We start from the raw sequence: 27,774 nt of genomic DNA, 5'->3' as shown, positions 1-27,774 counted from the left end.
TAAGAAATCAATAGGGCTGATTGCAAATTTATGTCATAAAGCAGTGGCGATCCATCTCGTGGAGAGAGTCCTAAAATGAAGTGACTTATCTTTCAAGTGAATCTTTATTTTTCAGTAATCTGTTTCTTGGTGCTAAAAAAAAATCCCCTGAGAAGTCAGCCCCAGATTTATTGATGGGCTGGCTCATTCTGAAGTTCTAACTTTCAAATCGATTTTATTTTTCATTATGAGACTTTGGAGAAGTAAATCTGATTCTAAATTTTTATCGACTTCCAGGTCAGAGCTTTGCAGCCAAATGTCCAGTGTCCGTGTTTTACATACCTGTTCATTCCTGCCCCCCCTCCCGGCTTCCTCAGGGTGCTCCCAGAGAATGGGTGCAGAGCCAGGAGGCAGATGAGACTTGGGGATTAGACTCTGGCTCACCTCTAGTTTCTGAGGGAAGCCCTGGAGCCCCGGTCTGATCTGGAGGGGAACCATGGCTCCAGTCATCTACAAGGTGAACTGGTCCCTAGGAAAGACCCTGCCCCACTTTTGTCTTGGTCATTTCTCTAGGAGGGGAGGAGCCAGGCTCTGCTGCATTGTGTGTGTGTGTGTGTGTGTGTGCGCACACGCATGCACACATACAAGAATGCAATCTTTTTAGGAAAACAACACTAGGCTCTTCTGCATTGCTCCCATTCTTAAATCTACTTTTTTGAAAGGCCTAGAAGCAAGACTAAAGCACCTGGACTTTTCCCATCAGGGATGAGGGTCAGAAAATGACCTTGAACATTTAACCCCAGGTGTAGATGAGGCAATACCCCAAACCCCACTGTTGAGATGGGAAAGCTCCAAGAAGAACATGGGGTGTCCTAAAGAAGTGCTCTGTTCCCCAACCCCATGACTGTGTTGTGGTGGGGAGACTGGGCGGGGCCTCCAGACTGTGTGCACTTAAGTCCTGCACCGTCACCTCGCATCTCTGTGCCACACCCCCTCGGACAGATGGAGACAAAAATACCTCTGGCCACTCCACTCCACAGAAACGAAGGGTCACACAAGCTCGTGTGAGGAAATACTTGGGCACTAGAAAAGGCAGTGCAGCAGAAAGCCCTCAGCATTGTCAACCCTTTTGTGCCCATGGCAGGGATGTGGCCACAAGGCTGGAGTCACCCAGGAAAGCATTTCTTGGTCCTACACAAGGTTATTCTGATCTGTTTCTCTGCCCAGTTGAATCTCCTCTATGATTTTCCTTACGTGACAGATTCCTTAGATACTCACTAGATTTTATAAGTCTCTGTCCCTTAGAAATGGCTGCAGCTCACACTGACCTGCTTTCTCTCCAGCTCTCCAGTCCCTACAGGTAAGGAGGGCAGTTATTTTCACCCTGATTTCACAGAGCAGAAAATTGAGGCCTGAAAGGACCAAGACCCTTGTCCCAGGCCTCACTGTGATAAGACGGGATGGCATCAATCTACTGCCCAGCTCCAGTCACAGGGCCAAGATGAGGGTGAGACCCTGTCCTGTCATCTCCCATCATCCACAGGGCCCCCTTGCACTTTGCACAAAATGAAATCCGACTCCTGACTTCTTACAACATGTGAGGTTTGGAGGACAGTCCAGTGAGGTGGGAGACCATGTTCCCTACTTGGCACTGCCAAGTTCTTCATCCCACCCCACGCACAGGCCGGTGTCAGAGAGCCCAGGTGGGGAAAGAAGTGGGACTGGCGGGGGCCGTGCTCCAGTATCCTCTCTCCTTCCTTCCGGCCTCACTGGGTTTAGCAAAAAACAGGCCTGGGCAAGATAAGAGACCGCAGCTGGCCAGCCTGCTGGGGCTTCATGCGCGGACCGAGGGGAGGAGGCAAGGAGGCGTTCCGGGGGAGACACCTTCAGCCTCACCTACCTTCCAGGTCACTTGGATGCTCTGCGAGGTCACTGGCTGCAAGGTGACATCCATGGGGGGCCCATCGGGAGCTGGCGGGGGAGGAAGAAGAGCAATGTTACGAGTCGAGCCTTGGAAGAAGAGTCCTATGTTCTCGCTCTTCTTCTCCTGAGCTGGAGGGCTGCTGGGGAGCAAGGAAATGCTTGCAACGGAAGCGAGACCCTTCGAGTCCCCCGAAATGACCATGGAGTTTATGTTTCCTCCTCATTCTCCATAATTTTTAAAATGTTTGAAGGTACAAAGTGTAGGCAAGAGGTGTAGTGGCGAGAACTCATACTCTTATGCACGTCTGGTGGCTCTATTTCTACGCCTGCCTCTGCCCCTGGAGAAATTCCCCAGCACGCGAGCACACACATGCCCGGAGCTCCAGCTGCAAACAGCAAGCGCGTCGGCGGGGGACGGGGCAGCCGGGCTGTGGCGGTCACGGGGCGGGACACACACAGCTCCGAGAGGCACGCGGCACCCTGCGCTAAACACGGAGCTCGCAGAAGTCTGATCAAAACCAGGAAGAAACAAAAGCATGTAAACTAGGATTCGTGAATACATTCTAGTGGGAAACACAAAACGAAACTATATAGTTTATGTGCACATACACTGTGATGACTATAAAAAAAGCAGGAAAGTTAAGATACTGGTTACATCAGGGGGAGAGATGGAGTTATGATGGGGAGGGGCACAGGGAGAAGCTCTGGCATGCTGGTAACTGGTAATGTGTGTTAGCTATCCTACATTTTACTTTACTATTATTTGTTAAACTGCATATATATATATGTGCATATATATATATATATAGAGAGAGAGAGAACATATAGCAACAGAGATCTTGTTTAAACTTTCAGGAAAATTCCATGACAAAGTCACAGAAAGTAATTCAGGGCACTAGTCTGTCCCACCCTTTGCAGATCCAGCCCATCTGTCCTTTCCAGACAGGCTGGAGCCTGGGTGTGGGGCAGGACCTGGGACAGCTCCCAGAAGCCCAGGGGGAACCCTGTCTGCAGAAGGTCAGGCAGAAGAGCCTCTGAAGAACCAGGGACAGACGCGAACAAATACCTTGGGATCTCGCCTCCCCTCCTCCCTCTCCTAACTGCAAGCCCACTGCCAGTGGACAGGGTGGGTGTGGGCCCCAGGTGTGCCCGATCCCCGGGGCTAAGGGCGCCGTGGCAGGGCCAGGAGCTCACCAGCCTCCTCAGTGCTGACGGTGAGCTCTTTGCTAGGCTCGCTGCGGCCAATCTTGTTGAAGGAGTACATCCGGATGCTGTACACAGATGCCGGGTGCAAGTCCACGATGTTGGCCTGGTTGATGGTGGGGGAGATGTTGCGTGTGGACTGTTTGAAGTCCCAGGAATCTGCAGAGGACACTCATTTCAAACCACAGCCAGGCAAACCCCAAAGCCCCTCCCCAGCCTCAAGCATCAGCACATCCCAGTCTCGAGTGTGATGCCCAGGAGAGGTCCAGCTCACAGAGACTTCAGAGAGGGGGCACAGCCTTAACTTTACAGAGAGGGAAGGGAGTTCCATGCGGCTCGGGAGCCCAAGCAGCGCCGGAGCATGTGAGCAGCAGCGCACTGATGGAGTCGGGGACCCAGCTCTCCTCGACCCTGGGCCAACTTCTGAGCTCAAACCTCAGATGGGAGTCTGACAAGAGGCTTCCTGAGGTCCCTCCCATAGTCACCATCTGCTTGCTGTCTCCAAGGGTCTGACTGGTCAGTGCCCTTCTTCCTAGTCCCTCACACCACATCAGTGACCTGTCTGAACTGTGAGATGCCCCATCCACCAACAGTCCCAGCGCGCAGGTGAAGCCAAGTGTTCTCCCGGCCTCCTCTGTGTGCCTCTGAACTTCCTTCCCTTGTGCTCTTGTGTGGGGTGGTTTTGGGTGCGACCTGGTCTGGCAGGGGGCAGAGACAGTGCCAGAATGCCCAGTCTAACGCCAACCTCTTTCTGTCCCCAGCAGGAGAATGGTCTCTGAGTCTTTAGGGTCAGGCCAACAAAAGGATTAGCACATCCCTGACTTATCTGTGGGGGCAGGCAGCCCATTCCGGGGCTAATGTTCAGCAAAAGTGTGGAAGGTGAAAAAGGCCAGAGAAACGCTAGAGCTGCTGTGACAGTGTGCCCTGTTTCTCAAGAGGCTCGAAGTCATTCTTTCTATGTATTTTTGCTGTGCACCGTTTTCCAGAGAAAAATGGGAAGGAGTTGCAGTTACAGTGATGCCTCAATAAGGACCTTCCCACCCTGGGACTCATAACCAGATTACTTTATTGACACTTCACTTTGAAAAGAAAAAGAGGCAAAGCGCAAGAGGGCAGGCTGGTAGTGGGCTTGAGAGCCTTCCAGGGCCTGTCCTGATGTCATCATCCACGCCTTTTAATCCACGCACAGACTCCTGAAAATTCTCAGTAGGAGAGATTAAATTGTATTCACTACAGCTTCATCTCCAAACCAGAAAAGAAGGCCAGCACATTCTAGAAAGATTTTTAGAGGTTTTTTTTTTAAGCTAATGCCTGATAAATCAGGAGAATCATTCGCCAGAAGAGACTATTTTAACTGAGGTCTTCATGTTTTTCAAAACATCACTCTAGCTGCGCAGGCTCAGCATCTGTGCAGGGCACCGCCCAGCTCCCCACCTGCAGTTTTGCATTTAATTCTTTGGCTTCATGAGCCAAAAAGTCACAAATAGTAGGCTGTGGATGCTCAGGGACACATTTCGTCCTTACGTTTTAACCCCCTTCCCACCACCAGGAGAGCCACTCTGTGCTGGCAGATTAAGCAGAACTGCAAACATGCAGGCTACGACCTGCTGTGGGCACCTCCTGGTTTGGGAGGGATGGGACAGTGACATGGAGGCAGGTGTTCACTTCTCTCTGGGCATCCTGGGAGCTGGTGCCAGCTCACACATCACACTTGATTTGCTGTGTTTGTTTGAGAGGAGCTGACCCTCAGTCACTGTAGTCATATTTGATGAGCGCAGGCCGAGGGAGCAGACCCATAGGATGTGTCTAAGCACAATGGGGCTGGGGAAAGAGGTGCTAATATTTACCAAGCCCTGGGATGTGCCTGGTGTGTGCGGGGCAATGCAAATATTCTCCATTTACTCCTTACCCGCCAATGGCATTAGTGCCATAAATCCCCGGTACAGGGGACCCTCATGTCGCCAAGCCCTATTTCTCACTTGGCCTCTCAGGTGTGTGTCCCCTTCCATCTGTCCCCTTAGGTTCCCTGATAAAACACCCTCTAGCTTTTTTCTTATCTCTTGGGTCATTTCTTTGCTGTCTGCTTTGCCGGTGCATCTCCCCTACCCTACCATTAATCGTTAGCTCTGCAAGGGATCGTCCTAGACTCCTCTCACTCCATACACTTTACCTACCCATGAGTTCCACTTCTAGCTGCACACAGATAACTCACAGATCTTTATCTAGCCTGGGCCTCTCCTTAGAACTCCAGACCTTGTAGCCTTATACTCAACATGTCCAAGATAGACGTCTTCACCATGCACCCTGTAAACCCACTGCTTTCCTGGGTTCTCTGTCTCATGTTGTACCAGAAACTTAGGTGTTATTCTTCACTCTTCTCTTTCTCTCCCTGCCTATCAAGTCCTATTGCTTTTGTGTCCCATGTAGCTCATGAATCTCCCCACTTCTCTCCATCTCCATCCCCAAGGTCCAGCCACTGGCATCTCTCACTCGGACCAGGGAAATGGCATCCTAACTAGTTAGCTTCCCAGAACCCACTGTGTGCCCACTTCCATTCTGTTCTCCACACTGCAGCCACCATTCACCCTACAGATATGATTGGCACCTCTTACAGGCCAAGCACTCTATCTTGGCATTGAGGCTGGTCTTCCAAAATAATCTGATGCCGCCACCCTCTTGCATAGAACTCTTCAATACATTTTCCTTGTCCTTAGGATAAATACATTTCTTCTTAAAAATATATTTTTTCATTTTTAAATTACAGTTGACATACAATATTATATTAGCTTCAGGTGTGCAACCCCATGATTAGACACTTATATAACTTATGAAGTGATCACCCAATAAATCTAGTACCCATACATAGTTATTACAATACTATTGGTGATATTCCCTATGCTGTACTTTATATCCCCGTGACTATTCTGTAACTATCAATTTATACTTCTAAATCCCTTCACCTTTTTCACCCATCCTCCAGCCCCTTCCCATCTGGCAACCATCAAAATGTTCTCTGTATCTAATAGTCTGTTTCTGTTCTGCTGTTCATTTATTTTGTTTTTAGATTCCACATATAAGTGAAATCATCTGGCATTTATCTTCCTCTGTCTGACTTATTTCACTCAGCACAATACCCTCTAGGTTCATCCATGTTGTTGCAGATGCAAGATTTCGTTCTTTTTTGTGGCTGAGTCATATTCCATTGTACATATGCACCACTTCTTCTTTATCCACTCATCTATTGATGGGCACTTAGGTTGCTTCCATATCCTGGTTATTGTAAATAATGCTCAATGAACATATGGATGCATATGTCTTTTCAATGTACTGTTTTGGGTTTCTTTGGATAAACACCTAGAAGTGAAATTGCTGGGTCCTTCTTTGACTCCTATTACAGCCTTCATTTTAAAGTCTATTTTGTTTGGTATAAGTATTGCCATCCCAGCTTTTTTGTTGTTGTTTCCATTTTTATGAAATATCTTTTTCCATCCCTTTACTTTCAATCTGTGTGTGTCTTTCCATTTGAAGTGAGTCTCTTTTGGACAGGTTTCATTTTGTTATCCATTCAGCCACTGTATGTTTTTTGATTGGAGCATTTAATCCATTTACATTTAAAGTAGCTGTTGATAGATATGAATTTATTGCCATTTTATTATTAATATTTTTTATTTTTCCCCCTTAGCTTTTTTTTTTTTTTTGTCTGGGAAGCTCTTTATCTGTCCTTTGATTCTAAATGATAGCCTTGCTGGGTAGGGTAGCCTTGGTTGTAGGTCTTTGATTTTCATCACCGTGAATATTTTGCACCGCTCCCTTCTGCCTGCAAAGTTTCTGTTGAGAAATCAGCTGACTATCTTATGGGAGCTCCCCTGTAGGTGCCGGGGCCAGCCGGCAGGCGAATGAGGACCTGATTGAGGGGGTGAGGATTAGAAAAGAAAGACTCATAGAAAAGGATGGGATCGGGAGGGCTACAGCCAAGGCAGAGCTGAGCTGAGCTGAGCCGGGCTGCGCCCCGAGTTTATTGATTACAAGCTTTTTATAGTGCACCCAGACCACAATACCCAAAATAGTGATCTTTTACCCAGTTCCTGCTCTGCACAAACATTCTTGTTTGTCTAGACACTCTGTCTCCAAGTCAAGGTCTTTGTGCAGGGTTTCTACTCCCTAAAGCATAGGATACTATGTAATCTTAACTAAGCTACAGGAGGCAGAGGTGCTAGCTCTGCCGACCCACCCTGCGGGTCAACGTGCCAGAGATTTCTCTCTAAGGCGACGCTAGGGTCGGCGAGCCCCTGGAGAGACTCCAGGGCAGCACCCTACCAGGGAGACTATTCACAGGAGGCAGAGGTGCTAGCTCTGCCGACCCACCCTGCGGGTCAACGTGCCAGAGATTTCTCTCTAAGGCGACGCTAGGGTCGGCGAGCCCCTGGAGAGACTCCAGGGCAGCACCCTACCAGGGAGACTATTCACAGGAGGCAGAGGTGCTAGCTCTGCCGACCCACCCTGCGGGTCAACGTGCCAGAGATTTCTCTCTAAGGCGACGCTAGGGTCGGCGAGCCCCTGGAGAGACTCCAGGGCAGCACCCTACCAGGGAGACTATTCATGAGGGGCAGCCAGCCGGCTCCCCACATGTAGGTAACAAATTGCTTTTCTCTTGCTGCTTTTAAGATTCTCTCATTGTCTTTAAACTTTGGCATTTTAATTATGATGTGTCTTGCTGTGGGCCTCTTTGGGTTACTCTTGTTTGGGACTCTCTGTGTTTCCTGGACTTGTAAGTCTATTTCCTTCACCAGGTTAAGAAAGTTTCCTGTCATTTTTTTTTTTTTTTTTTTTAAATAGGTTTTCATTTTCTTGTTTTCTCTTCTTCTGGCACCCCCATCATGCAAATGTTGGTATGCTTGAAGTTGGACCAAGGGTTCCTTACAATATTGACATTTAAAAAAAATTAATTTTATTTTTCTTTTTGCTGTTCTGATTGGGTGTTTTCTGCTTCCTTATCTTCCAAATTGCTGATTTGATTCTCTATTTCATCTACTCAGCTGGTGATTCCCTGTAAATTATTCTTCATGTCAGTTAGTGTATCCTCATTTCTGACTAGTTCTTTTTTATGTTTTCTATCTCCATTTTTATCTTTCCTTCTCTTTGTCAAAGTTCTCTCTAAGTTCTTCTACTCTTCCCCTAAGTTCCTTGAGCAGCCTTATAACTAGTGTTGTGAACTCTGCACCTGGTAGGTTGCTTGTCTCCATTTCATTTAGCTCTTTTTCTGGGGTTTGGTTCTGTTCTTTCATTTGGGACATGTTTCTTTGTCTCCTCATCTTGGTTGCCTCCTTGTGCTTGTTTCTATGTATTAGGTAGAACTGCTATGTCTCCTGGGCTTGATAGAGTGGCCTAATGTAGTAGGTGTCCTGTAGAGCCCAGTGGTGCAGCCTCCCTGGTCACCTGCACTGGGCACTCCAGGTGTGACCCCCATGTCAGCTGTGTACACCCTCCTGTTATAGTTGAACCTTGGTTGCTGTTGGCACATTAACGGGAGGGATTTAACCTCAGGTTGATCAGCTGCAAGGATGGGCTATGACCACTGTGGAGGATCAGCTGCACAGAGGCTGACTCCATGGGAGGAGAACTCATTTCAGTGGGGCTCAGGTGTCTACTGAGTCCACCACTTGAGTATGTCACTTGTGGAGGTGGTTGGGTGGTGCTTCGGTGTGGTCTGAAGCTGTCCACTGGGTGATCTGGCTCTGGGGCCTCCTGGGAGGTGCAGACCAAGGTCAGCTGTCCCCTTGCCCTGCCCAGGGCCACCTGGCATGAGCTACAGAGATCTGGAGATGGCTGTTGCTTGTGCTAGACTTTGATGTGCCAAGGAGAGGCCAAACTGCAAACCGAGGCCAGCTGACACTAGTGCCAGGCCTGGGGTGCCTTAGCAGGTACAGGGTACACTGAGGCCAGATGCTGGTGTTTGAGAGATTTTAGGAAAGTCAGCAGCATGAGCCAAGACAGGCCGTTTGTATGGAAAAGACACTGAAAAGGGCTTGGGTGAGACTGCATGTTGGGTGGGGCAGGGCCTCAGGGAATCACCAGGGCAGGTGAACAGTGCGAGCCAGGTTGATGGCAACTCAGGTATGGTCCCACCTGCCAGCTCTGTGGGGGGAGGGCCCAGCAAAGGAATAGTGGCCTCTGCCAGCACTTCTATCTGGGAGAAAGCTGCCCTCTACCTCTCACCCTGATGCCAGGCAAATTAGTTCCTCCCCATGTGTCCCTGGTGCCTTTGGAGCTGTTGCCCCAGCACTGGGAGTGAGTCTGAGTGAGTCCTTGTGCCGCCCTTTAGGAGGAGCTGCCTGGGACTCTCAGCCTCATGTCACTCAGCCACAATCCCTGCTGGTTTTCACAGCCAGGAGTTGTGGGGACTTCTCTTCCTGGCACTGGAACCCTGGGCTGGGGGGCTGGTGTGGGGCTGGGACCTCTGAATCCTTAGGGCGACCTCCACAGCTGAGATATCCCTCTTGATTTTTATCTGCCACTCTTGAGTGTGGGACCAGCCATTCCATGTCTTTGCCTTTCTGAACAGTCTCCATGTGGCCTCTTCTTTATATCCTTCGTTGTAGGACTTCTGTTCAGCTAGATTTCAGGTAGTTTTGAACAACAGTTTTTCTGTAGTTTAGCTGTATTTTTGATGTGGTCGTGGGAGGTTTCGAATTCTGTGTTTGCCACCTAGACTGGAAGCCCCAGACAATATTTTTAACCCTGCGACCTCTGGCTTGGGCAACCACTTTAGCTTCATCCTTCATCACTCTCCTCTGCGCTCCCCAGCACTGAGGGCCCTTCTTCAACTGCACAATGTCTTTTCTGAGGGTCATTGTGAGCCAATTGCCCAAGGAGACACTAAGCTGTCGAAGGCAAGAGGCACGTCTGAGACAGCCCGTCTCCTGGCCTGGCGTGCGGGAGCACTTAAAGCCTGTTGTTGGTTTAGATCCGAGCCTCTTTTTGGTCCTTTGCTTTGGGCTTGGCCTGGGCCTTTCTCTGCATTTGTAGTCACAGTAAATACCCTTTGCCTCCCCCCCACCCCACCTCACTCAGCTGTCAATCACAGGAAGGTTGGGAGGGGACGTGTCTCAGAGAGTGGTCCCCAGTTTTCCGCTTTGCCAGCCCTTTGCAGTTGACCTTGTGTTCCCAAATCATCTTTGATGTTGGCACAGAACAGCTCTCTCTCCACAGACCTTCCAGGCTAACGCATCAGAGTCAAGTCTGGAGGCCTCTGGCCGATTTTCCAAACCGAACCACCGCCGCCGCTCTGACCCTGAACAGCTGACATCAGGGGCCCTGCTTCCTTCCCTTTCCTCTTCTGCTCCCTCCGAGTTCTGAGCGGGCCTTGGCGAGTGTTGTCTCCTTAATGTTCCCTTTCATATGAGCCCGGCTTACCCAGATTAACATATTTCATTAAGGGCTCACTCTCCCTTCCTCATCAAAGGGCTTATGATGCAAAGTATTCTTCTTAAAATGCAAGGCAGGGCTGGGGAGATGCCAGTGCCTCAGCCCCGTGGGCTGCTCACTGGGAGGGGCACGAGCCTTTGGTTTTCAGGAGGCACATTCACTGTGGCGGGAGCAGCGTGGGCAAAAGTCACATCTGAGCACCCAGCTGCCTGCGCCTGGGAAACAGGTCGGTTCTGCAGCTCTGATCTCCTCCCGTGCCACGTTCTGAATCCTGGTGGGATCTCTGAGCAGCTCCGAGAAGCTCCTGGGCCACAGCGGTGGCTCGCAGCCTCCCAGCGCCAGCCCTCTCACAGCCACTCTAGCTCACGTGGAACGGCACTCAGACAAGCCGGCTTGCCGTGGGGGCCGACAGCTGGTGCCATATGGCTGCCTTCTGGGCATAAGGGCCGTCCTCAAGGAACCCACTCCTGCCCCCCGCCTGGGGCACGGGCAAAATGTGGTGTCTGTGTTTTCAAGCCTGCGCAGCGCCGTCTGGTAGATCCGCGTGGGCGCCGTTTACCATTCAGTGTTCATGTGTTATTACCCTGCTGCCTGGGGCCAGGAGGCCGGCGTGAGGCTGCCCGGAGGGGCGGGCTCGGCAACTCCGTGGAAGGTGAGCGTGATGACGGCCACGCAGGAAACCTGGCAAAGGCACAGCTGGGGCAAAGAAAGCGGTGGGGATAGGTGTGGTCTGGGGCAGGAGGACCAGGGGAAGGGAGAGCAGGGGTGCAGGGCCGGGGCGCTGCAGGATAGAATGCACGGGCTCTGTGCTAGGCGCCCCCACACCCGTTTAACCCCCACAGCCCCTTGAGGCGCGCACGCGGCCGTCGCTGTTCCACAGACGGAGATGCCCGAGGACACTGGGTAGCTTGCTGCAGACCACCCGGCTCTGACACTTGGTCAACCTGTTTTCTGCTCTGCCAGTGGTCCTTGCTCCACCGTTCCACATGCAGGAAGGTCTCAGGCACACACGCACACACAAGCACACACGCACACACGCTTGTGCACATCTCCCTCCTTCCTTTGAGTCGCCCGTCTGTTCCCTAGGAGACCCTTTTCGGTTCCCACGGCGTAGTTTGCGTAGTGCTGTTGGGATTGCGCAGCGCTGTGTAACGGCCCCAGGTGTGCACGCGTGTGCCATGTATGTTCTCACTCCACTGCACTGTAGGCTCCTGGGCAACACTGTGCCCTGTTTCTTCTTTCCTACCACGTGGCTGTTGCATGTTGCTGACTGACAGACGCATGTGATTCTGCCCGTGAGCCCCATAAGATCCTAAACGGCCACATGAGGTACGTGAGTTAGAAGGGGAGGGGACTTGCATTACTAATAGTGTCCTACAGCCCTGTGCAAATGCTGTCTTCAACTCAGGACTATCACGCAGGTGGGCATAGCATCCCCACCTCCTCAGGAGGAGGCTCGTGCGCTCCCGGCCTGCCTGGCCCCAGTGGTAGCCCTTGTGGCTCTCCTCAGGCTCCTTTCCCTCAAAGCTGAGACAGTTGCCACGTGAGTGGGATGGTCTGGAGCAGTCCCACCCAAAGGCAGGGGACCCTGTGGCTTCTCTGTGCTCTTGATCCTGTAATTTATTTTTCTACAGGTGCAAAGTCTTGTGGAAGGGAGAGCCCGAGGCTGAGCTTTCATTGCTTCCCTTCGCCCTGCCCAGCCTTCCTGGCACCCCAGCTCTGGGGTGGGCATGGCAGTTCCTCACACTGCAGGGGAGCCGGAGGGGCTGGGGAAGCCGTGGACTTGCTCTGAAAGTCGCCTCTTCCCTTCCCACCTCTCGTCTGCACTGCTGTCCAGATGTGTGATGTTCCCAGCTTTGCCCTGCTGAGTGCAGCCCCGGGAAAGGTTTCCACACACTACAGAGTGGTCGGTGGAGGGGGAGCACGCAGCACAGCAGACTAGGGCGAGGAGCAGTGGGGGAAGGGTGTGAGCCCTGCCAGGCACCCCCTGCCCCCTGCTGCGAGCAGAGCCCTGCCAGCTGTGTGGGTGGCAGGGCAGGCGGGGCAGGCAGGAGACAAAGCGAGTGCTGCCACACAGACATGTGGCCCTCACGTGGACTCCTCCCTTCCTGTCTGGCTTCTGGGAAGCTCATGCCCAGCCTTGGAAAGTCCTGAGGAGGGAGATGGACACAGCTGCTCCCCCCCATGTCTCCACTGAGGGCCCCTGTTCATCACCTCGCCCCGCTGCAGGGCCACAGCAGTCTGTGCTCACCTCCTAAATGCTCTTCCTTCCCACAGGTGCCAGATGGATTTTTCCACAGCACCATGCCGCTCCAGCCTCTCCCTGCGAGCCCAGCCACGGTCAGTGGCTCTCAATAACCTTCCCCAAGAAAGTAAAGGCTCAGCCTGGAGGGCCCCTCCTCTCCCCCCAGACCTGGCCCCAGAGCACTTCTTGTTCTTCTGTGAACCCTCTGCTGGGAGGCCACTCCCTGCACCACACCTTGCCTGTGCCTGCTCTGTCCTCCCCCTTTCCCTGAATTAGGCACATTACCTCTCCATCGTTCAGACCCAGCTCAGTGCAGCCTCTGTAGGATCAGAAAGATGCTTCTCTGACCAGCTCCTTCCTGCCCCTGGCAGCCCTCCTCCTGCACTCAGGCTGAACTATGGGTGGCTGGCTGCAACCTGACTTTTCTCCCCAAAGACACCATCAGCTTCTGAGGGCAGGGCTTCTCCTTATAGGAACGCAACAGAGTGCTTCTCCAGGGGTGAGTACTCAACTCAGAGGTATGCTTCACTGTGTCCCTTCCACTCGCTCAACAGCCATGTGTGGAGCAACTGCCACCTGGTGTGCTGTGCTCGGTGCTGGGAAAGCAGCAGACTAGGACCTGGGCTATCTAGAGGAGAGGCCACCAGCCAGTGGCCACACTCTGTGCTAAGGGAGGCAGGAAAAGTCTGGAGAGCTTGGGGGGAACAAAACCTTGGACCTAGTCTAAGACCCAAAAGATGAGTTGGAGTTGACAGGGGAAGGAGGTAGGAGAAGGTCGAGATCCCCAGACCTTGGGTTGTGTTTTATTTTTAAATGATTTTGAGAAGCTTATGCAGGTTATGGTAGCGAAGGCACAGGAGGATCCAGGATGAGAACTATGTCTTCCTCTCGCTCCTGCCTTGGAGCAACCTCGGTGCCCTCTCAGTGTCAGTCACCCTCTGTTGCTCATTTATCACGTGATAAACATCCTGAGAGCCACATAGGCACAGCACAAACACCTCTGCCCCACTCGGCTTGATTCGTGTTCCAGCCTCTTGTCCCCTCTGAGGCTCCCTCTACCCGACCATGCCCCCCACCCTATTTCCCCAGAGACCTAGGGGTCACTGTTTGCTCAGTGGTGGGCAGCCTCACCGGAGCTGGCTTGTGTCCAAGGGGAGGGTTCCTAGGAGAGGAAGCTTAGGTCTAACCTCTTCCAGGGACTCGCATCCACCAACAACCCAACCCATTCTTGACAAGAAGCAGCTCTCTAATTCCTAGTCACTCCATCATCCCAGGAGTGCCAGATGACCCGTCAGCCCGCCAGGTCTCTGACCCCACAGACAGTCCCAGCCCCGGGCCCAGGGCCTTTGAATTGCATTCAATCAGACCATTCCATGGGCCTTGGCCCAGGGACAGCACTGGGAAGAAGGAGCTAAGACCCCTTCCCTGGGTTCCTAGTTCAACCTGCTTCCCTCCCTTTGGAAGCCACAGGGGTTTGTGCATTGGTACATGCTGGTGCGTCTGCCTCAGATGGCAGCTCTGAGGCCTTGGCACTGTCCCACCAGAGGGCCCAGGCAGAGCAGGTGGCGCAGGGGCCATGGGCTCAGGGCTCAGGGTACCTGACTTGTTCTTGTACTCAATGTCGAAGCCTGTGATGATGCTGTTGCCATCGAATCGCTGAGTCCAGCGCAGGTTCATGCTCCGGGCCTTCACCTCCCGGATCTCCAGCTCTGGGGGGTCTGGGGGCTCTGGGGTGTGGCAGGGGAGGGGGTAGAAGTGAGGATGGATGACAGCAGAGGGTGTGGCCTCCTGTCTACTCCCAGGGATGACCAGGGTTCTGCTGTGCCCCTGGGGATTGGTGTCTCCTGGAGTTCGGGCAAGGTGAGACAGAGAGCGGCCTGGCAGCAGGGCTCAGGCGGGGGGGGGGGGAGGACCCTTACTTGTTTCCCGCTTTGCTTCTCTCCCTCCTTTGTCTGGGAGAGGGGCAGGCACTTTTGGAGGGGCTCCTCGGAGCTGATGGTCTGTTTGTCCCCATGCAGAATTCCCAACTGTTTTCAGCTGACTTTCCCTTCACACACATCCCCCAGGCCACTGCACTCTGCACACCTTGCTGTCGGAAGTGTGCCTGGTGGGGCCCCCAGCGCCCACTTGGGGCAAGACAGAGGGGCAGGGGTGACATTTCTTGTCATCGTCACCACCGTGTGGGTGTGGGCACTGTCCCTGCTCTGGAGGTGGAGTGAGCAGTAGGCACCTGTGTCCCTGGGAAGGGGCTGGGGCGGTGGAGCAGGCGAGGCTACCTTGCACAGTTAGCTGGATCAAGCCCCGGTCCTCCCCATATGAGTTGATGGCGTGGCAGCTGAAGAACACGGAGTCCCCGCGGTCCGCAGGCTTGAGCTGGGCGGGGCGGCGGAGGCAGGAGGGGGGGGGGAGACGGGAGAGCCTTTCAGAGTTGGCCTGCTGAAGGGGGCTCACGAGGTGGAGGGCAGCAGGCCGTCTTCTGGGAGGGAGACCTCAGGGGCTTTGTCAAGGGCTCCTCTTCCCAGACAGTTCCAAGGATGGACACATGGGAGAGTCCTTGCAGGGAAGGGCTGGGGGTCCAGGAGGGAAGGAGGGGCTGAGGGGCCCACACATTTCCTGGCTTGGGATTGTCAGAAAGGAGAGAAGTGAGGTCCCTGGATGGAGGAGGGAATAGCTAGGAAAGGGACAGTAATTTTGGGGGTGCTGGGAAGGGTTCTAAGACTTTCAATTTACCTCCATTGGATACAGATGTAATAGCTGTGGGATCCCCGCTTTCTGGGAGTCGGGGTCCCTGAGACGGGGTCCCTGAGATGGGCGTGGGTGCTCACCTTCAGTGTGGAGACAACCTCATCACCGCTGTCTTTGGTGGCGATGGCGTACCGCATCACTCGGTCAGGGTCGATGACCGTGTCCCCCTTCTCCCAGCGGATTATGATGGGCCGCTCACCCCGCGCAGTGCAGTTGAGCTCCTTCGCGTGGCCCTTGATGGCGATGGTGGTGTTGGGGTGGGAGGTGATCATGGCTGGGACTGGGGGCGAGAAGGTGGAGGAGGCCCAGTGAGGGCAAGGCCAGGCTGGGGAAGAGTCGGTGCCCGAGCAGAGACCCGGGCCCCACTCCCCTCCCCACAGAACCTCTCAGTAGCAGGCAGGGGGTCTGATAAAGGCTGAGGGTGGCTCTAGGAAACCCCCTTTGCCTGTCCCTTTCTCCTGCCCACTCATGATGGAGATTCTTACATTCCGTGGGCCTCTCTCAGAATGTTTTGAAATGCACACCATGCATAGAATTACAGAGGAAAGCAGATATATTGAAGCATGGTTATCAAATATTAACAATCAAAAGCAAACTTTTGATATAGTATAGCACACGTCAATATATGTTTTTATTACTCCTTATCAAATAGATCTGGTGCTGGGTCATGCTGGCCCGGTTCTGATGGTGATGGTCCTGATATTTTGAGATATCTGCCATGTGACGATGTCTGCGGGTTTCTATCCGTGATAGTCACAGGCACTGTTGCTGCTATGGTGGTTACTTATGTTCAGAATGGAAGGAAACACTAAATTTCAGTTAGAAGTTAGTGAAAAATACGTGGCTCCCCCCCCCCCCCATTCATGGACCCAGGTTACGAGCCCTGCCCTAAAGCACGGGCCTTCTGATTTGTGTCTGTGGCCCAGGCTCTCTTCACAGAGGTCAGCTGGTTTACCCCCCCTAAGCAGCTGAGAAACCCCTGTTCTTCCCAGCCAAACACAACAGAAGGCCCCGGGCAGCATCTCGGTGATTAGGGTTCCTTAAGCAGCGCTAACAGGCCCCCACCCCACCCCACCCCACCCCACCCCACCCCACCCCACCCCACTGCCACCCTGAGAAGTTCATCATCAAACAACCAAGGCACTGGCTGGCCCCTCCTACTGCCTAGATGAGAGGGGTCAGTCCTGACCCTCCTCTGGGACTGAGACATGGCCGGAGGAGGAGGGGTGGGGCAGAGGGAAAGGTGCTCCCCGCTGCCAGTGAAATCCTGCTCCCTCTCTCCTCCATCCAACCCAGCCAACATGTCGAGCACCTATGCTGGGCTTGGGGACACACGTGACCTGAGATGGGCCCTGCCTCCTGGGGGAAGATGGAAGGGAGGGAAGTAGATACCTGCATGAGCGATGTGAGAATGAGGAAAACTTGACGAGTGTTTCAGGAATGCATGAGGAGAGGTTAACTTCTACCGAGGGGCGTCTGGGAGGCATAACCCACCCATTCAGCCGCACTTACTGCGCACCCGCCAGGCGCCAGGCCTTGTGCTGGGCTCCGGAGCGAAAGCGAGCAGGACGCTCGCCTTAGGGAGCTTCACTGCAGGGGTGAGGACAGATGACCAAATGAGCCCTCCCGGTGGAGAATGGTAAGCTTACGCGAGGACAAGTGCACAGCAGTGACAGGCAGGGCTTCCCTGGGAGAACAGGGGCGCCCTGGGCAGTGGGACCGGCGGAGTAAGGGCGCCGAGGCAGCAACATTTAGGTCCTGGAAAGGCAAGCGGTCCTTGTCCTGTCTCCCCTCACCACCCTCCTGGGGAGACTTGCTTCCCAGAATACGGTCCCCAGAACCGCCTGTCCCGGGAGGAGTGCCCATTAGTCAGCTGAAGGACACCAGGTGAGAGGGGCTGTGGCTGACAGCAAGAATCAGAGACGCTCCCGCCCCAGCCCGCATTGTGGGGAGGCCCCACCTCACAGCAAGCTCTTTGGAGCAGCGACCCAGCTCACCACGTCCCATCCTGTCCCTGTCACTGTCCTGCCTGGGCAAGCGCGCCAGAGGGTGAGGGGGCCGTCTCCTCTCTCCTCAAACCATCTCCCTCCGGGCACCACAGCCCAGCTCCCCTTCAGGGACCCCTTTCTTTACCTCCCAGTGTCCTCAGCATCTCTTTCCCCTCTAGTTTTAATGACTTGCTCAGAAAACGTCCTCCCCAGCAAACTTGCCAGGGTCATCTGACTTCTAAAGACAAATAGGCCTTTGGAGAAAGGAGGAAGCCATGGAGCTGTCGTGGTGTGGCCTGAGGTGCTGGTCGGGGCACGAGGAGACGTTTGGAACAGGTGTGGGGGTGAAGGGTGGTTTCCGGTGTCCCTGAAGTCACATCGCATAGCCAGCAACCTCCTCTCCTCTACCTTCTGTCACGTGGGACGTGGTTTTAAGGGCCCCCGGCCCCTGCACCAGCATCTCAGTACAATCTCCAACCCAGCTCATCAAATGATGAGGCGGATAAATGCTACAATGCAGGGCATTCCACCAGGTATACAACAAGACGCGACAGACAACAAGGTGCAAGTTATAATGAAGAAAAAGCCTGCAGTCCGAGACGCCGAGTATGAATTATTGACTAAGGTTTTACACGCGCAAGGATGTGCGCAGGAATATTTTTCCATCAAAGATTTGCATAATTCACTCGTCTGAACCCGGGTGGAATATAGAGTAAGATTTTACATCAACAAGCCGGGCTTTGCATTGCAGATGCCTCCCTTTTTCCTGGAGGGTTGAAATGCAGGGGTGTGGGGGGGAGGCAAGCGGCTGTTTCTCTTCCTACTGAGAGGTCAGAGACCGGGGTGGGGACTGGGGCTGGGCCCTGGGCAGCAGCACCCTGAGGTTTTCCTGGGGAGGAGGGATCCTGCTCCTGAGGCTGATACCCAGAGGAGCTGGGGGATGTTTATGCAGAGGCAGGGGTGTGTGTGTGTGCGTGTACATGTGTGTGTGTGTGCCCACGCATGCATGTGCTTGTGAGAAGGTGTGGGAGCAGAGTCAGGCCTCAGCATAGGTCCAAGGCTCTGCACTCACCTGGAGCACTTACCGCATGTCCCTGTCTACCCTCCAGGCGGGGCCCCACCAGCCTGTCCCGGGCTGTGTGTGTTACAGAGGTGCCCCTCTGGCTGGATACGACCTGACGCTTGGCCAGTGGAGCAGGGAATGGGGTTTAGCCTGAACTTGCCCCTTAAGCTATGTGCCTTAAGCTATGCACATCCATACATGTCAATTCCACCTCAGGAAGCTTTTCTTCCCAGTTTGTTCTAAGAGCTGGGGGTGTGGGGGTGGGGGAAGCCCAGAGACAGCAAGGCCTCCAGAGATCCTGGACAGGCCTCAGAGCCCCTGGGTCCTTCAGCCCTAAGTGACAACCACACCTAGGCCTGGGGTGGGTTCCCTTTCCCCTCCTGCCAGCCAGCTGCTTGTTATGGCAACTAGCCCTGGGCAGCACAGCCCGATGCGCTCCCCACAGCCCCATAGCTCAGCAGTTCAGGAGGCCCATCTATGAAGAAGAGGAAGCTGCCTCTGGGCCCCCCACCCAGCCTGAAGGGCTGGGGCCAGGCAGGCCTGGGTTCTGTCTATGTCCCTAACAGCTGTGTGGCCTTCAGCACAGTATACATGACTTCCCCAAGCCTTGGGCTCATTGCCTGTGATATGGGGACATGGCTGTCTACCCCAAAGAGCTGCTGTAGGGACAACCAGGAAAGTGTCCATACAAGGAAAGTGCCTGCCGCATAGCAGCTGCTCAGGAAAACTCCCCACCGGAGGTCTCATGCTCCTCTCCTGTGCCAAGGAAGGCACCAGGTAAATACTTGTGCACCTTAAGATGTGCCAGGTACTTCACAGACTCATAAGCCCTGGAGTTGCGGAGCCCAGACCATGTTCAGTACAGTAGCCTCCAGCCACATACGGCTATTGGGCACCTGAAATGTGGCCAGACAGCTGTCCTGTGAGTGAAGTGACTCTGAACTTGAACACGCAGGAGAAGAAAGAATGTAAAGTACCTTATTAATAATTTTTATATTGATTACATGTTGATATTTTAGATAAATTGAGCTACATAAAATATACTACTACAACGAAGCTCACCTGTTTCTTTTTACTTTTTTGAAAACCTGGCAACTAGAAGATTTAAAATCACATGTATAGCTCGCACTTTGTTTCCACTGAATGGCACTGGTACATCGCCTACACGGGCCCTTCTTTTACAAATGAAGAAACTGAGGTGCCCAGGTCACAGAGCTAGAGAACAGCAGTGTGTCTGAAAAGTGGCCTTTTGGGGGAGGGCAGTGCTGCACACGTGGCCGTGACCCTCATGGGAAAGGCACAGCCGCCTGGAACGCCTGCCCAGTTCTCAGGACTCACAGCTGAGAGCCCCAGGTTACTCACAAATGTGGTCTGAGTGGGGCACTCAGCTGGACAGAGACCGCCAGCAAACAGGGAGTGACCTGGGAGATAGGCAGACTTCAAAATGGGCCATGGGGAGAGTGGCTGAGCATTGGGAATGTGCCCAGTGTAGGGAGTGGGGAGCACACACCTCCTATTTAGCCTAAGAAGGAATTTTCCAGTAGTTTTCACTGTTTAGGGAAAGGGCTGCTGAGGGAGCAGCGAGCCCCCTGCACTAGAGGTGGACAGCCAGGGGCAGTGAGAAGATTCGAGGGAGAAAACACACAAAGGGATCAGAGGCCCGTGTCTGTGGGCCCAGGGGCGTCTACGTCTCTGGGGAGAGGGAAAGCTGGTCAGGGAATCCAGCTCACTGCTTTGGGAGGCGAGTCTATGATGCAGAATATATCTTTCCTTGCACACAGGGGTCTTCAGCTCCTTGTCCTGGGCAAGAAGCAGGGGCCTGCTTCCTCTCTTCTCTGCCCTACAGTCTTCCTGCAAACACCAGAACAGCGAACTCTGCCACTGTGCTCGCCCAGGCCCTGCCCCGCCTCTAAGGGCCACAGTGCCCTCCTGTGCCCACGAGCTGGCTGCTGTACAGATGGCCGTAACGAGACAGTGTAAGAGGTTGCCCGACGCATTCGATCTCTCCACGTGCCCCCCCCCTTGGACCACAGGGTCTCTCTGCTCCACTGAATTGCAGTAATAAACACGATTGAACCCTCACTGCTCCGACACCTGGTTGTGCCCCAGAGCACTTTATGGGTTGAAGGCAGACCCCAAGAATTTCCCAGAGACAGTTCAGTCATTTGCAGGTGTGTGTGCATGCATACGTGCACGCACACACACACACACACACTTTTATGATTGCCTTTGAGGGGCACTGCACACATACATGTGCCGTGTGCTGGCAGTATCCTAGCCCTCTACATGACTTAACCCGTGAAGTGGGTACTGCTATTATTCCATGATGCCAAGCCTGGGTCTTGATGGATCTCTTGACTAAGCTCCATGGTCTGTGTCCACAATGGGGCAAGCTGGATGTTCTTGCTTCTGGGCTCGTTGCTCAGTGATGTCTCCAGCAACTTCCATGAGAGGTAAGTCTTGCTGTCCCAGTTTTTCAAATGATGGACTGAGGCTTCCAGAAGGCAGTCTTCCCTCTTTAAGCCGGCACTCCTGTGGTTGCAGGGGCTGGCCACCTCTCACCACCTGTCTGTCTGCCACACGCACCCAGTATCTGGCTCTGGAAGTGGAATTTGGCTGACAAAGAGCTATGGCTTCTCTGTGGCGGGCAGCTTCAACAGGCTGCTCCCAGGGCAGGTGGCAGGGGCTGCAGCTTTAGGGGGACAGTCAGGAGAGCAGGGAGGGGAGGGACTGTATGAAGAGGCTGAGTCCTGCATGACAAACGCTAATAGCAGCACAAAGGCAGCACATTGCTCCAATAGGACTCAGGGGACTTGAATGAGATACAACTTCTCTGCCTCCTGCAGTGTAATTCAATTAACAGGCAGAGAAACTTAATTTCTTTGTACAAAGACGGGGCGGGGGAGCCTCTCTGGGGACTTGGGAATAGGGAGTGGCTGGGCTGAAGGGTATCAGGGACACCCCTGTGGGCAAGCGGCCCCTTAATACATAGCTCCTTTCAATACGGCCCCTTTAGATGGGGAGGACCCGTGGGAGGCCCTGGTGTGAGCCAGGAGAGTAGTGTTCAAATTTTACAGCCCAAAGTTACAGTGCCCAGCCCTGAGCATGGCCAAATTGGAGCAAATTCTGATTGAGGCCACAGGGGCTTCCTGCTGACTCCCCGGGCCCTCTCTGGCCGCGTGCGTACGTGTCAGCACAGAGGCCTCCCCTCTGGACACGGAGCACTCCCTGGTAGGCCGTGTCCTACTGCAGTGCCCTCGTCTCCTTGTGTCTGACTGCGGGACTGCTGGGCAGGAGCATCTCTGTCCAGGACTGAGCACCCATTTGTGGAAGAAAGGAAAGCTCCCGAGTGCTGAGTGCCGGATGCCTCCTGCAGCACCCTCCCCTGCGCCCTGGGTTAGAGCCCCTCCTGGCTGGGAGGAGCCTGGCTAGGCCTGCAGGGCTCAGGCCACTATCTGACAGCTCTTCAGGAACCCCCAGTTTCCTTGCTGGTTCTGATGGGGCCTATTGGCAGGCCCCAGAGAGAGGAGCAAGGTGGGCTGCAGTGGGTGCCCTCTCGCCTGCTCCAGCCCTGCTCTAGGGCCCTCAGAGAGAGGAAATCAATCTCAGAAGCAAGACCCTTGTCAGAATCCGATGTAACTGGTTCCCGTCTGTGAAATTACTCACAAACTGGACACCGTTACCTGAGGTCCTGTCCAGACCAGCTGCTATTTACATTTTAATTTGATTTTTAAAACACCACCAGACAGCTCTGCTTCCTGGCTCACCCCAGGTCCACAGACGGAGACCCAGGACCACTCAACCTCGCCATGGAGCTATAAACGCGGCACCTACTTCCCGCCGGGGTCCTGCCTCGGAGGCTGGGCTGGGCTGTTCCCTGTCGTCTCCTCGGCACTGCAACTTCCTCTGTGAGGAGCATCCTCTTGCTAAGTGGCCTGGGAGCTGTCAGCCCCTACTATACCACCGAGGAAGTGGAGGCCCAGAGAGGCTGCAGGTTTATCTGGAGTCACACAGCTGGTGAGCACCATGAAGGAGACGAAGCCCCAATCCCGATAGCTGACAGGCGCCCTTCCCTCCGGGTTTCGTCTAGCCTCTCCCTCTGCCTGGATGATTTTTTTCCCATCCTGAGCTTGGTCCAAAGAGTGGGAAGCTGTGTGGGAGTGACACACGGGGGATAAATCCAGGAGGGCATGCGGAAGGAGGCTGACAACTGGAGCAGGGCTGGAGAGGGTGAGGCAGTCGGCGCAGGCCAGGCGGCGGCAGGAGTTGGGGCGGCGAGCCAGTCCTGCTTTGTCTCCGTCCCTCTCCTCCCCCTGGTGATCGGAGCTCAGCTGGTGTTTGTGGCAAATCCCATGTCGCCAGGGAGAGAAGATTCAGTTATGAGTACCCAAAGGAGAGAAGCAGTGTGTGGGGGAAGGAGAAAGCGGGAGGAGCAGGAGGAGACTGCCGCCGGCTGTTGGGAGAGGCCTGGTAAATGCGACAGAGGGGATACTGCATCCCACAGGGAAAGCTCCCGCATCTCTCCCCGGCCAAGGGCCTGCGTGTGGAACAGTCACAGTACTTTCCATCGCTGAGGCTCACTGTGTGCTGGGTGCTGTTCTTTCACACGCAGTGGCTCACTTAATCCCATAGCAACCTGATTTTTATCCCACTTTACAAATTGGGAAACTGAGGTTAGAGAGGTAAATTGCTCAAGGCCACGCAGCCAGTAAGTAGAGAGCAGAGACTCTCCCGGGGCCTCTGTGGCTTCACCCTGGGTGCGACCCTGGCCAGAGGAGGGCAGTAGAGAGAAGAAAGCAGGTACCACGGACAGGGTTGCAGAGCCCAGCCTTTCTGAAGAGAAACGCTGCCGAATTTGGGGGGACGAAGACTGGTCTGGAAACCAGGAGACCAAGAGATTACGTATTCTGCTCTTAGGCTGGCAGCCTGAGGGAGGAGGTCCTCGGGCTTGGTCACGTAAGAGTTACCCAGGAAGCTTCGCAGAGTCTTACTGCACAGACCCCACCCCAGAGGCTCTGCTTTAATTGGCCCAGGGTGGCGCCTGGGCACCCGTATTTCCTAAGCGCACCCTAAGCCAGGTGGTTCCCACCCACGGCCTGTGGGGGAGGACCGCAGGACCCCTGCCCCTCCTCTCCTGCTCCCCACTCTGGTAGGTGCCCTCTGGTCCTTCCTCTCCTCAGGCAGGAGGGACCTCAAAGCCAGCAGGATGGAAAGAAGGGCAGCGGGGTCCCCTGTCCTTCACCATCCTCTCGGGAAGTCCTGGGAGCGGCCAGCCGAGATCCCTCCAGGAGCCCCGCAGAGCTTCCGACTGGAAAGGATGTTCTCTCTGGGAGGGCAAAATGCTGTCCCCCAGGCCCCTTCCTGGCCCCTGGGAAAGCTCTTCCCAGGGTGGCGGTTGCCCCAAGGCTCCTGAGACTCTGCTAGGGCCCTGGGGGCGGAGAAGGGGCCTCCTGCTCAGAGGCCCTCATCTCTTTTTGTTTCTGAAAAGACTACAGTGCCCAGAGCGCCCAGTGAGGGGAGGGCCCCTCCCTACCATCAGCCCAGCCCAGTCCCCCCCCTCCCCCAGAGGCTAGCGTCTGGCTCCTGGTTAACAAGATCCCCGAGGGAGCTGGAGCCCTGCCTGGCCTGTGAGATAAGCTGCCTGGGGGGGGGGGGGGGGACTGCTGGCATGTGGGGTGGTCAGCTGGGGCGGTGGGGGGATCTCTGCACTCAGTCTCCCCAGGGAAGGACTAGGAGGAGGTGCCTTTGGGCGTTTGCCTTGTTTTTCTCTCCTTAAAGAGCCGGGGTCGTGGCATCGTTAATCTGATTGCACCCACTTCAGCTTCTTGTCTCCCCCGATTAGCCAGGCTCCACCCGAGGTATGAGACGAATTCAAATTGCATGGCAGCGACCAGCCTCCACTCTGCCAGACGGTGGGGAGGTGCCCAGGGAGCCTAGGGCACGTGGGACCCTGGCTGTCCACCACCCACACACGTGGGGGCAGAACTGGCACGAAGCGTACGTGTGAGAGGGGTTGGGGTGCAGGTTGGATGCGACCTTTGAGACATGGGCCACAGTTAGTTTCTGCCGCATGCTGCTCCCAGTTGACGCCCTCGGACTCACCAGGCCTTGCTTTCTCCAGCCATAAAGTGGGGTCAGTCAGTTCCTCTCTGGGCTGCTCACCAAGGAGTAGAAGAGCAGGAGGCTGGGAGTATTTTCAAGTGAGGGTGGGGACCCGGTTCTCCCCCAGCTTCTGGTCCTCTACGCTCCCCAATAGAAAATGATAGTAATAATTAAAATACCTAACATTTATTGAATGCTAATTATGTGCCATGCACCCCAGTTACTGCTTTACACGAATTAGCTCATTAAATTCACTCCCTGTCTTGGAGATGAGAGAACACCCATCTCCGAAATGCTGTGAACATTGGAACCCTTTCAGAAACGGAAGAGACAGGGCCATCTTTGTTTAATTACTTGAAGGTACTTCTGGGCCTTGCCCTAGAACTTGGTGAACATTTTCCGCCTAGGTCTGGCTAGTAAATATTTTAGACTATGCAGGCCACAGGTCTCCATTGCAAAAATCCAACTCTGTGCCCATAGCTCCCGAGCAGCTATGGACAATAGGGTGTGAAGAATGGGCCTGGCTGGGTTCGGGCCTGGCCCTCGGCCTGGTTTGCTCACTCCGGCCCTAGAGCTCTGTGCACAGGAGAGGCTGGGCTTGTCGACCCTTGGCCAAGAGCAGGTTTTGGTTAGGAAGCTGGCTGGATTCAGACAAGGGCAGTTGTAAGATGTTGGAAAGGAGAGCATTCCAGCTTCCCAAGTTCTGGGAAGCACGGAATTATGGATATAAATCACTGGGCATAGGGACTGTTGCAGGTTGAATTGTGTCTCCCCAGTAGATGTGTTAAGTCCTAACCCCTGGTAACTGTGACTGAGACTTATTTGGAAATAGGTGGGGTCTTTGCAGATGTGATTAAGGTGTCTTACTGGGGAGTAGAGTGGGCCCTTGATCCAATATGACTGATGTCCTTATAAGAAGAGGAGAAGAGAGACACACGAAGGGAAGATAGTGTAAGGACAGGCACGGAGAATGCCACATACGGTGGAGGCAGAGACAGGGATGCCAAGGGTTGTTGGGAGGCTAGAGGAGGCAGGGAGTCCTGCTGCCTGGAGCCTGCCGAGAGCACGGCCCTGAGGACACCTCGGCTTGGGATTTCTAGACTCCCAGAACCGTGAGAGAATGCCTGTCTGTTCTTTTAAGCCACTCTGTTTGTGGTTCTGTTACAGTGGTCCTAGGAAACCAGTAGCAGGTTCTAGTGTGTGACAGGTTCCTCTGTGTGGGTTCATGGAGGACAGTCCACAGCCTCTCCTCTGTGGAACTGGGGGCTACCTGAGGTGGGAAGTCACATGGGTTTTGCTTTCCCTGCTCTTGAGGAGCTCACTTCCTTACACTCCCAGCCCCATGGACCAGCTGGCAGTAGGCAAGTGCATGAGTGTGCAGGGGCCACCCCGCCCCCTCCCACCCAGCTCCTGGCCAGGGGATAGGCACTCGGCAGTAACGAATTGACTAACGAATGAACGGTGGCAACCTGGGCACGAGCAACATGAACATCTTCAGAATCTTAATTTTGCCTGGTCTCACATCTCTGTAGACCTAAGAGGCCCAGATGGAAGTGACTTCGGAAAACCACGTGCCCACTCCAATGCCGCCTTAGCAATCCGGGCCCACGCAGAGGCTCCATGTGGCAATTCTCCAGGAGCCAGCTCCGGACGCCAACTCCACCCGACCCCGGGATCCTGGACTCTGGTTTGGCACCTGATATCGGGAGTCATTGTTCCACGGAAGGCAATGTTTAGCTTACAAAGCCTCAGTACCTACCTTCATTCTCCCTGTCTGTCCTCACCAGATGACACTTGTGCCCTTTGCTGAATCCCTGCCCTCCTCACGCTCTGTCCTCGCCCTGGGATGGAATGGCCTTGGCCCCTACTGCCTCTTGTCTGTCAGAATCCTTCCCACTCTTCATGTCCTACCAAAGGGCGACATCTCTGGAGCTTTCCTTCACGTTCTCCTACTGGCCCCAAAGCTGAAACTGATCACTCCACCCCTGATTCTCTTGGCATCACCTTGCTTATCGCTTTTAAAGGCACTGCCATTTTGTATATTTGAGTTGTTTTGGGTGTATGTGTATCTCCTCTTCAAGATGCTAAATTCCCTGAGAACAGCAGCTTCATTTTACTCGTCACTAGATTTGCAGCACCTAAGACTAGTGGTTGCCGATTTTGTGCCAAGTGCCGTGTTGGCTGCTGTAAATGCATGTCTCACCCAAACCTCATCAATGAGTAAGAAACTTACAGAGGCGGACATTGGGGCTCACAGACATCGTGGTCCAAGATCCCACACTATCAAGTGGCAGAGCCTAGACTTGAACCCGGGTTCGCCTGGTTCTAAAGTCCATGCTCTTTAGCCATGGAGTTTTACAGACCTATTTAGTGAGTGCTCAGTGAGGACCTGCTAGTTATCATTGGAAACTGTGGGGGTCAGTGTATGGACCTGCCCCAGCAGAGCCCAACCACAAAAGTCTAATTTGACACTCGGATGCTTTTTACAATGTGTGTCTCTTTGACGTGGTATTTACTTTCTTACTTCTACTTGGCCGAAGGGGACGCTGAGGTCAGTTTGCCTTCTGAGAGTCCACGGAAGTGTGCAGTTGGACAGGGTGGGGCCGTGTTGGGCCAGTACTCTCCCCAGTGTGTTAGGAGCACCGAGGCAGCCTCGAAATGGACGTGGCTGGCCCCTCTGCCGTTGGCTCTGCCAGTGGGCAAGGGGAGCGTGGGTGGGTGGGTGCTGGAGATGGACTAGGGATGACTAGGGAATCCCAGGGCTGACCCACATGCCCGGGGCCTAAAGGTCTTTCCCCACCTATCTGTGCCCTTTCAACTGGAGTCAGAGTTGGGAAGCGGGGGAAGGCTGAGGGAGAAGGAAGGGGGAAGAGGCCCGGCAGGCAGGGGGAGGCCGTGCAAGGGAAGGGCCGGCAGAAGGCAGAACGCAGGCCCCAGGCGAGGTCAGGAGCCCTCATGCCCCGTCCCTTCAGCACCGTCACGTTGTCAGCGAGCATCTCCCAGTGGCCAGGTGCCGCGTAGCCTTGTTCAGGCTGCTACAGGAGGGCAGTCAGGCCCTCCCCCCGGGCAGAGGCCCTGGCCAGGCTTAGCAGCCACATCAA

The 27,774-nt window shown here is 54.2% G+C and overlaps 1 protein-coding gene across 1 annotated transcript in view; it reads right to left on the bottom strand.

Moving 5' to 3' along the window:
- DSCAML1 (DS cell adhesion molecule like 1) overlaps positions 1–27,774 on the bottom strand; it is a gene marked incomplete at its 3' end in the record, with an annotated part of 322,135 nt that overhangs the window by 36,354 nt on the left and 258,007 nt on the right. The window contains exons 12-16 of the mRNA XM_081153849.1: positions 15,601–15,800; positions 15,052–15,148; positions 14,374–14,502; positions 3,097–3,264; positions 1,880–1,950 (exon numbers count right to left, since the gene is read on the bottom strand). Coding sequence (XP_081009975.1) covers positions 1,880–1,950; positions 3,097–3,264; positions 14,374–14,502; positions 15,052–15,148; positions 15,601–15,800 — 665 coding nt within the window. The remainder of the gene's footprint in view (positions 1–1,879; positions 1,951–3,096; positions 3,265–14,373; positions 14,503–15,051; positions 15,149–15,600; positions 15,801–27,774) is intronic.

The sequence above is a fragment of the Miniopterus schreibersii genome (genome assembly GCF_964146895.1).
Source record: "Miniopterus schreibersii genome assembly, chromosome: 12".
Lineage (NCBI taxonomy): Eukaryota > Metazoa > Chordata > Mammalia > Chiroptera > Miniopteridae > Miniopterus > Miniopterus schreibersii.
Note: the sequence above shows the minus strand (reverse complement) of the source record. Positions and strands in the feature narration are given on the sequence as shown.